At 34.3% G+C, this 10,959-nt stretch overlaps 1 protein-coding gene across 4 annotated transcripts; it reads left to right on the forward strand.

Moving 5' to 3' along the window:
• The first annotated feature begins 3,773 nt into the window (after window positions 1–3,773).
• On the forward strand, window positions 3,774–10,487 carry LOC110624930 (SNF2 domain-containing protein CLASSY 1). Of its 4 annotated transcripts, none has more exons than XM_021770398.2 (8): window positions 3,774–4,045; window positions 4,202–4,267; window positions 4,884–4,993; window positions 5,561–5,793; window positions 6,054–7,466; window positions 7,577–7,714; window positions 8,041–9,993; window positions 10,085–10,487. In XM_021770398.2, exons 3-7 carry the CDS (start codon window positions 4,945–4,947, stop codon window positions 9,958–9,960), a joined length of 3,753 nt encoding a protein of 1,250 aa, XP_021626090.1. In that variant the 5' UTR covers window positions 3,774–4,045; window positions 4,202–4,267; window positions 4,884–4,944; the 3' UTR covers window positions 9,961–9,993; window positions 10,085–10,487. The 4 variants fall into 4 exon arrangements, with proteins under 4 accessions (XP_021626090.1, XP_021626091.1, XP_021626092.1 ...); XM_021770399.2 differs by having other exon boundaries at window positions 4,241–4,267; XM_021770400.2 differs by lacking the exon at window positions 4,202–4,267 and having other exon boundaries at window positions 8,041–9,994; window positions 10,111–10,487.
• Window positions 10,488–10,959: the final 472 nt, after the last annotated feature.

Consider the following 10,959-nt stretch of genomic DNA (forward strand, 5'->3'; position numbering starts at 1 on the left):
AGACAATAACTGATGAGAAGGTAAAGGGGCAATTGATGACCGCTGGATTTCTCCACTCCGGTCTGGGGCAAGCCCATGATATCAGCCCATTACTTATAGGCCCTCAAGTCTCCCTTATGATCCAGGCCCAGCCTGCCAGCCCGCTCAGCCTTGAGACCGGGCTCTATTCCGACTCCACAATCAAGCTGGCCCAGCCTTTATGGTCTGGCGATCAAATCCTCTCTAAGCCCAGCTCTAATCCCATCTTTCAGCCTAGCCCAGAGGAAGGAAGGCGACCAGCCCACTCGCCTGATGGGCCCATCCGCACGCGCATCTGAGAGAATTGGAGGCCGTTACGCATGGGGTAGCAATCTGATTTCCTCGTACGTCCATATCAATGTGACAGGAACAGGTGGCCCAATGACACACATTCTGTTACACGTCACTAGCGGATAAAAGGAAACATATAAAAGGAGAAATGTTCTCCTCTAGACCTAAACTTTTTCCAGTTTTACAGAATCCTTGTAAAACCCTATTTTTCTGGATCTCAGATTATCAATTGGCGCCGTCTGAACTAAAATGGACAAGAGCACTCCAATCAACCCCACACGAATATGAGTTACGTTCTATTACATGCATTTATAATGAAGATAATGTCCCTGGAATGCTCACTTTACTAGAAGCAGCCAACCAGAAAAAACCCATGAGCACTTTGTGTGCATATGTGATCCATGTTATTGAGCTTGTTGGTCGAACTGCTCCAATTTTGGAGCCTTACAAGGATGACGACAAGGATTTAGGACATAACATTTCATCCTCGTCGTCTAGGATTATGCATGCTTTTATGAATTACTCCATCAACACACCTGGTGATGTTACAATACAACCTTTTAGTATGGTTGCTCCATTCAAGACCATGCACAACTTTGTCTGCAACCTTGCTGAAGATAGACATGTTCCTTTCATGGTTGTCCCTTTCCATGAAAATCAAATGCCTACAGATTACGTCGTACAACAATCCTTAATCCGAGATTTTAATGTTCAGCTTCAAGAACATGCTCCATCCGAGGTATTAATTTTTTTTGGTAACATATGAAATTATATTTTTAGAATTTTTTATGATGCAACTTTAATAATAGACTATCATATTTAATAAACTCTAACATTTAAAAAAAAAAAAAGCTATAACAAGTGTAATGTTACACTCGTAAAAAATCAATATTACAAATAACTTTAGCATTTAAATTGATTGTGAGTGCCAAACATGAGCTTCTTCACTTATCAAATATTAATGAAAATTAAAGTACGAATTTAAGTGTCTAGGACTCTTACATCCGAAGAAGTGTTATGGAAATTATTATTTAATTTTTATAGTATAGATAAATTCATTTACTGATCTCTCAATTTTAAAAAATATATTAAAATATTTTAACATTTTAAAAAGTGTAATAGTTAGTCCTCTATTCATTTTAATCGTTAACTATTATAAAAAAACTAAAATATTCAAGATACGAAAAGATTAATTAATAAATTTTTTAAAAATATGAAAAATCATCTAATAAATTTTTTAAAATTATAAATATTAAATAATAAAATATTTAATGAAAGATTAGTGAAAAGATCTACTAATAGATTTTTTTAAAATATTAAAAATATTTTAATATATTTTTTTTAATATTAAAAAAGTAATTAGTAAATTTTATGTATTATATAGATTAAATAGTAATTTTTTTATGTGTACGTGGCTGATTGTTAATGTTGCTGTTTTATTTTTTGGTGGTGCGTATGTGAGCTAATGGTTTTTTAAGGTTGGGTTCGACACTTTTAAGATGCTCGCCGTAGGGCCGAGCAGTATTCGGTTTAAATCGAAAAAATTGACTGAATTGAATTGATTTAAAATTTTGGTTCGGTTTTTTATATATTTCAGTTCGGTTCGGTTTTTAATTTTAAAAATTTCGGTGATTTCGGTTCGGTTCGATTTTAATCAGAAAAAAATTGAAAAAACCGAACTGAACCGATTAGTAATAATAATATATTTTTTCAATAATATAAAGAAATTAAATTATATTAAAATTAAAATATTTTAATTAAATTTTAAAATACTAAAAATAAAATGTAAAAAATAAAAAAAAATTATTAAAATTCGAAACCGATCAAACCGAACCGAATCGAATCGAATCAGACCGATTCGATTCAATTTGGTTTCTGATCAAAATCAGTTCGGTTCGATTTTTATAAATACTAAAATTTTAATTTTTAATTTATTCGATTCAGTTCGATTTTGAATCGAACTAATCGAATGCTCACCCTAGCTCGCAGTATTACAAGATTAGTATACTGTTACTTCTTTTATGAGACTGAGATGAGGAGCAGTTTTATTTCTTTTATCCACCCCTTAATCCATTTCATACTAATATATATATATATTAAATTTTTTTTTTTGATATTGGAAATAGGAAATTGGGTGTTGAAACTGATATCTCTCGGTTCAATTAACTATATAATTTATTTTTTCATAAATAAATGTGTATTTTATATTAATAAATTAAAATAAATAATCATGCAAGAAACTCGGCTTGTTCCATCCCCATCAGGGAATTTTTCATATTATCTGTTATTTTGAAAATTTTAAAATAATATTAATTGTTATGATTATTGAAATAAAGTAAAAGTTTTAATGCAGATATAGTTAGGTAATAAGATGAATAAATACTGAATTAGGTAAATACAGATATAGTTACAATGGATTGAGATATTTTTAAATTTTACATCAATTTTTTACTTATTAAAATTTCAATTTTATTTTGAAAATCCACCTATTTATCTATTTAATTTACATTTTTATTAACTTTATTAAAACAATAAAAAAAAATTAAATCACCTAATTTTCTTAATCTTCTATAATGATTTTTTGGCGCAAATAAATTTAAATGTTCGTTATAACGGTATAACTATTTACATTTTTTTAAAATTGTTAAAATACATTTTTTACTCATATATTTTTAAAAAAAAATATTAACAGTAATTTAAAATAAAAAAGACTGGAAATCCAAAATCTATTTAAACGAAAAGTGGGTAATGAACAAAATCTATTGTAGCAAATCTTTATATAACGTGACAAAATCATGAATTTGTAGACTCTTTGGAGTGACGCAGTAACTGTTACATTGCTTCAGCAGTTTCATCACGACAAACATGAGTCATCAATCAGCTCTGCAAGCTAATAATAATTTCATTTTTATATTTTAAAAAATTTATTAAAATATTTTTATTTATTTTTAAGTATATTAAATTAGTCATATTTTTAAATATGTAACTAATTTAATTTTTAAAGTTTTGCTATTTTCTCTATATTAAAAAAATGTCTATAATGGTATTTTGCTTTTCCTTTTAAGTATTAAAAGTGAAAATATCAAGCAAAATAAACATTTAAAATATTTTAATAAATTTTTGAAAAAAAATAAAAAATAATTTGTGAATAAATATATTTTTTATTGACTCAAAGCACAAAGAGTCAAAATATTAAAATTTGTTTGAGATTCTTTCAGAAAACAATTTGTTTGAGATTGCTAATTAGGAAATAATTTAATTTAAAAAGTTTAATATTTGAAATTATCATCACTCTGCTTGTTTTGTTTACGACCGCACAACGTGAGAGTAGAAACATAATCACAGCCATTGATAATAAAATATTATTCCTAATCTACCCTTACCATCTCAACTTATTTACACTTATTGCCCTTAACTGTGACCTGTGAGACTAGAAAAGCAGCAGTAGTGACCAAACCAAACAACAGTGCCCATGAATTTTACTCTTAACTCATGCAACAGCTCGAACCCCGAGATTCTCAGACCACTTATAGAATTCTCCGCTCTGCTGTCTGTTTCTTACTTTCTCTCTCACTTTTTCTCTGTTTGAGTGCGTGCTCATTTCTCCAGGTCTTCTGCTACATTCAACTCCTCAGTAAGCTTCTTTCTCGGTGGTAATCTTGCCGGAATTGGCCTCTTTTTTCATCAGACTCACATGAATTCTGCTTTTTGTAAAACACCCAGAAGTTGTTTTCAGGTAAATTTGCTTTGATACTTTTTTTTTCCCATTTTTTGCTGGTTTTTCCTTTTATGGGATTCATTTCTTGGGCTTTTACAAGACATTTTCTTGTGGTTTCCTTTCTTTGATAAGAACTGAGGTAATCTATTCGGTTGATTCTTTTGAGTTTTTCAGTTTTGATATATTTTTATTGTGCTGTTATGGTTTGATCAGTGTTGGCTTTCTGGTGGGTCTATGAAGGTGAGATTTTTTTCTCCTTTTTTCAAGAAACAATCTAATGATGTTTGATTTGCATGTGAAATTTAGTGCTTTAACAGCTATTCATAATGGGATGTGAACTCTCAATCTTTTAGCAATCAATGATTTCATTTCTCATTTGGGTAAAAATAAAAAAAAATATATATAGGATGTTTTCTCAAAGTTAAACTACTAATCATGGTCTATGGTTAGCACTGAAAGTCATTTTCTTTACCTGTTCTAAGGATCTATATTGGAGGATCACATCATTATTGATTATGAAAATCGCATTTCCTTTTTTATTTTTTTCTTCCCTTGTTTGGTTGGTGGAAGAAAGAAAAATCAGAGGGTAAAAAGTGAGTCCATACCAGCTGCATTGTTTGTTTTATGCATATAATAATGTTGGAGTATTGAAATGTGGAATTTTTCTGTTGGAATATTTTCTGGGACTAGTCATTCCTGAAAATGATGAAGACAATAAAGAAAATCCACTTTCTTTTGTTGTTCTTGTACGATCATTAGCAGGATCTGCTCTTCGGAAAAAAATATATGAAAAAAGAACAGAACTTTGTGTTTGGATTGCCATGACTCAAAATTGAAAATGTCTCTAATTGTGCAGTCAGTGCAGTGGTGATTGTCCAGATATATCCATTATTTCTGAACCTGCTAGATAGTCAAGAATGAAGAGAAAGCGCTTACATGAATCCAAGCATCCATTTAATACACATCGTAAGCATAGTCTCCTCCCCACTTTTTTTTCCTTTATATGATTTTGTTCGAAGTGAGATCACATGTGCTCATATGCATGTGTAGTTCTGTGTGTGGAATCTTTGTTGAAAGAAAAGTTTTAGGCGTTGTTTTGCTAGTCTTTAAGACTGCAAAGTCTATCAGTGCTGATAAAATGCACTTTGAGTTCAATATTGCTGAAAAGTTGGCAATTTGAAGTCTTATAGAAAAAATGGTGTTTGGCAATTGTCTAGAGTTCAATGATGTTCGATGAGGTCAAGGATTGGTTGAGCAAGATCAATCGTCGTATATTGCTGATTGATACTAAGCATTAATCTATGCAATCTTGAATTTTCAAATGGTCTATTGTTGTTTTACTAGTAGGAAACTGCACACAAGCCACTTCTGGTGCCTTTGGTTATAAGGGATAGACTGATTTTAGTTTGTTAAAAAGGTGAATAGTCTCATTTTTGTATGGTTTTGGAACGCCTGAAACATTTTCCAAGCATGCTGTATGATATTCTGTTATTGAAATTGTTCTAATTTGATCTCACTGCTTCTATCTCACAGCTTTTGAGGCCTTCTACTGTGGCAATTGGGAGCATGTGGAGCTCATAGAGATTAGAGATGGGGTTATGATCTTTCATTATGCCGGTAATTATCATTTAATTGAAGATAAGGGTCCTGTTTCAAACATTCGTATAAAATCAAGGCAAGCAAAGATTACTGATTGCACCTGCTTTTTGAGGCCTGGTATTGATGTTTGTGTGCTTCTACCTCCTCAAACCGGAGGAAATTCAGAGGTAAAAACACTTTGGTCTCATTAATACCTTGTCCTGGTGCTTCTCAATTCAAAACTTTGTCATTGTTGAATGGATGACTGATAGCGCTTTATTTCATTTTCTTACTCATCAAATGATCTTACCACAATGCATAATTTTCGGATTTAGACATGCTTAAACAGAAATATCTTGCCTAATGGATATGTCATGCATTTAATAAGAACATTTAGTTGTCTACCTTCTGAAACGCATGCTTCAATGGAATACCCTTTATTGCACAGGTGTGGACTGATGCGAAAATAAATTCTATAGAAAGGAGGCCTCATGAATATCGATGTCAGTGCCAGTTTTTTGTTAAACGCTATGTTAACCAAGGTCCTCTTGGATCGGAGAAAGGAACACTCTGCAAAGATATTGAAGTAGTAGGAATAGACAAAATTTGCATCCTTCAAAAGCTTGACAAAAATCCTTGTGAAGATCAGTTCTACCGTTGGGATTCCTCTGAAGACTGCTCTTGTGTGCAAAGAACTAAATTGTTTATAGGGAAGTTTTGCTCTGACATTAGTTGGCTAGTTGTGACATCTGTTATGAAGGATATAGCATTTGATGTGAGAACAGTTCAAAACAAAATTGTCTATCAAATTTTGGTTTGTGAAGATGACTGCGGCTCAATAAAATCTAACAATTACCTGAATTCTGTAAATTTCAAAGTAGATAACAATATTTTAACACCGGTTGTGCTCCAATTTGCTCCTGATGATGCTAGTGAGCCTTCTTGTGCTCCTGAGGTGGGTGAAGTTGATTTAGATGAACCGTCATCTACTTATAATGTTATGAACTTGCGGCGATCCAAGCGTCGAAACATCAAACCTGATCGTTTCCTTGGTTGTGATGTTTCTCCTGAGGACGATGTTGGGTGGGTTCGAACCATGCCATACAAGCAAGAAAAAGTGAAGGAAGATGAAATGTTCTTGCCATTATCATTTGTGTTTGGTCCACATGCACGTGCGTCTGCAAAGCAAACTGAGGGAGAAAGTGGAGCTTTTTCTGGAGTAGAACCTCTGGAGGACATTCCTATTTCCAGATTTAAGACTAAACCGAGAGAGGCTAAATCTAGTATGGATAAGCAAAGAGAACATCAAACTGAACTTGCTATTGTTCCTGTGCCCAGTGAGAGTGATCTGGTAGCCTTTGAACAAATCCATTCCACTGCCATGACTCTTGAAAAATATTCACGAGAAACCAACAACATCTCATTGGGTTATTACAGCACAAAAGGTTCCTCTGCCATGAGAAGGAAGAGTTCTTTTGAAATAGATGATATGGCGTTTGAAAGAAGACGGAAAGGAAGACCACCTATCCACAAAGTTCAGTATGGGAGGTACCGTCCTATCCCTTCAAGGAGGAATGAACCTGGTGAGCCACTGACTTATAAGAGGACAACCTTAAGTGCAGGTGCATACAGTAAACTGATCAAATCTTACATGAAGAATATTGATTCAACAATCATGTCAAAGGAGGAACCACATATCGTCGACCAGTGGGAAGAATTTAAAGCAAGAAGTCGTCCTGTCCAAAGTGAGAGAACAGAACCATCAACAACTGAAGATGAGGAAGAAGACTCTGAAACTGAAATGTTGTGGAGAGAAATGGAACTATCTTTGGCATCAGCTTATCTTCTTGAAGAGCATGAGGTATAATTTGTTAGATTTTTCGGTACTCATTCTTTTTTATCTGAGGTACATCCATTTGTATAGCACTTCCCTTCTTTATATCTAATTCAGCTTGGTCTATGGATTCTCAGGTTCGAGCTCCCGCTGAGACCATGCAAAAATCAACTGAATATTGCCGGCATGAATTCAAAATGGATGAAGAAATTGGGATTTATTGTCTTATATGTGGCTTCGTGAGCACTGAAATAAGATACTTTTCTACGCCATTTGTAAGTTGAACATATGAACAAAGTACTTTTACCATCTTTCCCTCTTGGCCCCATTTGTTTTTCTTGTTTTGCCACACTTACTGGCTAAGCATGGGAGAAACACAACTCTTATTTTCAATGATTGCTATTCTACTAAGAATCCAGCAGAACATGTATTTGTAGCTTTCACAAAATTTTCTTTGTATATGGCTTTGACAACGACTGTTATTGGAGACCTTTTTGGAGAAAGATTCCTTATTTTTTGAATTCAACCTCAAATATTATACTACGCAGTATCTAACCTTCAAGCAACTACCTGATTGATTTTCTTTTTTTATCCTCTCTAGGTTGAACATGTAGGCTGGACTGCAGAAAATAAGCCATTCAACGAAGAAGATTCAGAGCTGAATCCATGTGAAGATCTTGGCTTAGATCTTTTCAGCAATTCCATTTCCAATGAAGAAATTTCTTTGTCAGAAGAGAATGATAATGTATGGGCCTTAATACCTGATCTTAGAATGAAATTACACATTCACCAGAAAAAAGCTTTTGAGTTCTTGTGGAAAAATATTGCTGGGTCTTTAATTCCAGCGCATATTGAGAAGAGATCCAAGAAAATAGGTGGTTGCGTTGTTTCTCATACTCCCGGAGCTGGAAAAACTTTTCTCATTATTGCATTCCTATCTAGTTACATGAAGCTGTTTCCCGGAAAACGACCTTTAGTCCTTGCTCCAAAAACAACACTTTATACTTGGTATAAGGAATTTATTAAGTGGCAAATTCCTATCCCTGTCCATCTAATTCATGGGCGCAGAACATACAGAGTCTTTAGGCAGAATGTAGTGACATTTCGAGGAGGTCCGAAACCTAGTCAAGATGTTATGCATGTTTTAGATTGCTTGGAGAAAATTCAAAAGTGGCATGCACAACCAAGTGTTCTGGTCATGGGCTATACCTCGTTTCTGACATTAATGCGGGACAACTCGAAGTTTGCTCACAGAAAATATATGGCAAAAGTGTTGCGTGAAAGTCCTGGACTCTTAGTACTAGATGAAGGGCACAATCCCAGGAGTACAAAATCAAGGTTAAGGAAGGTTTTGATGAAAGTCCAAACAGATCTCAGGATATTGCTTTCAGGTACTTTGTTTCAGAATAATTTCTGTGAATATTTCAATACCCTTTGCCTGGCCAGACCAAAGTTCATAAGAGAAGTTTTGAAGGAGTTAGACCCGAAGTTCAAGAGAAAAAAGAAAGGAGAGGAGAAAGCACGCCATTTGTTAGAATCCAGAGCAAGGAAATTCTTCTTAGATAACATCGCAAGGAAGATTGATTCGAATGTGAGTGAAGAAAGAATGCAGGGTATAAATATGCTTAGGAACATCACGAGTGGATTTATTGACGTATATGAAGGTGGAGCTGCTGATGGACTTCCTGGTTTACAGTTATACACCATATTGATGAATTCCACCGATATACAACATGACATGTTGGTGAAGCTCCACAAGATTATGGCTACATACAATGGATATCCACTGGAATTAGAGCTTTTGATAACACTTGCATCGATTCATCCTTGGTTGGTCAAAACTTCTAATTGTGTTAACAAATTTTTTACTTGGGTTGAATTAATGCAGCTTGAGAAGTTGAAGTTTGATTTCAAAAAGGCATCCAAAGTGATGTTTGTCTTGAATCTCGTGTATCGTGTAGTCAAGAAGGAGAAGGTTCTGATCTTTTGCCACAACATTGCACCTATTAATTTATTTGTTGAATTGTTTGAGAATGTCTTTAGGTGGCAGAAGGGTAGAGAAATTATGGTCCTGACAGGGGATCTAGAGCTTTTTGAAAGAGGAAGAGTGATAGATAAGTTTGAGGAACCTGGTGGTCCTTCAAGGATACTTCTTGCATCAATTACAGCTTGTGCCGAAGGCATTAGCTTGACAGCAGCTTCGAGGGTGATTCTATTGGACTCAGAGTGGAATCCTTCCAAGACAAAGCAGGCTATTGCAAGGGCCTTCCGGCCAGGTCAACAAAAGGTGGTCTTCGTGTATCAGCTGCTGGCAACCGGTACTCTTGAAGAAGACAAGTATAGGAGAACAACATGGAAAGAATGGGTGTCTAGTATGATATTTAGTGAAGCATTCGTGGAGGATCCTTCTCGCTGGCAGGCGGAGAAGATTGAAGATGATGTCTTAAGAGAGATGGTGGAGGAAGACCGTGTTAAGTCATTCCATATGATAATGAAGAACGAGAAGGCTTCGACAGGATGAAAAGAGCCTAGCTTTGCTATAATAACGTGAAGCGTAAGGAGCTGTGCTGTTTTCTTATAATTCTCTTCTATCTTTGCATTTTTCCTAGTTTATATTTGATTTTCATTTCTTTTTTGTTTTGCAGGACATAAAAGAGCTTCGGCTTGCTGAACATAAAAGAGCTTCGGCTTGCTGAACATGGGAAGATTTTAATAATTGCAGCAGCCTAGCTAAACAGCGCAACAGAGTGCTGAACCAAGCCATAATCTTTGGAGTAAGATATCTTCAGTTGTCATAGAAATTTCCTTCTCAGGAAAATAAGAACTTTAATCTAGGTGAACAAACTGCTTTATTTCTCCATATTTTATCTTTCTTTCTCAATGCTCCTTAGATGTTGTTCATCATAATTTGTCAACTTAAGTAAGAAAAAACTTGTTCAAATTGTGTTTCTCAAATATGTCTATATCATAAACTGTCACGTTTGCTGGTTACAAGCCAATGAGATTATACCTTCAAATGTAAAATACATGGTTTTCCGATTTCATTTTCGAGTGCCTCTCCATATTCCTTTCTCTCGTTCGTTCGAAATCTTCACCCTTCTATTGCTAAACAAACTATTAGGCTAAGTGGCATTTCCTTGTAGACTGTAATGGATTAGCTTATGAGTTATTCAAACATTTATCTTTTGATAATGTAGTTGTTAATGCTATTACTATGCTAATGGAACTAAGAAATCTAACTGCAGGTTTGGAAAATACTAGGATAGTTGTCGGTATGAGATCTTGCTAATGGTTAAGACTTCCTAGATTTGGATTTCAGGTTCAAATCCAATTATGGTTCAAGGTTGTAGGATAGGCAAGTGAGATTCCCCAGTTTGAAATTGGTAATCTAAATTTTAAACCCTGCTGAAGTTTAGATGGAAAATCAATGTGATGAGGGAGAGGTAGCTCCATTATGTTATCCAAAGGGCTAATAAGCCCATGAGTAGATAAAAGAAGTCCAACTAATCTTATTATGGAA

This window comes from Manihot esculenta, chromosome 10 (genome assembly GCF_001659605.2).
Source record: "Manihot esculenta cultivar AM560-2 chromosome 10, M.esculenta_v8, whole genome shotgun sequence".
Lineage (NCBI taxonomy): Eukaryota > Viridiplantae > Streptophyta > Magnoliopsida > Malpighiales > Euphorbiaceae > Manihot > Manihot esculenta.

Bases quoted from the DNA above. Each gene is read 5' to 3' on its own strand.
- LOC110624930 (XM_021770398.2), top strand. From the start codon at position 4,945: ATGAAGAGAAAGCGCTTACATGAATCCAAGCATCCATTTAATACACAT. The intron at 5,794-6,053 runs GTAAAAACACTT...TTTATTGCACAG, and splicing joins AAACCGGAGGAAATTCAGAG to GTGTGGACTGATGCGAAAAT. The intron at 7,467-7,576 runs GTATAATTTGTT...ATGGATTCTCAG, and splicing joins ATCTTCTTGAAGAGCATGAG to GTTCGAGCTCCCGCTGAGAC.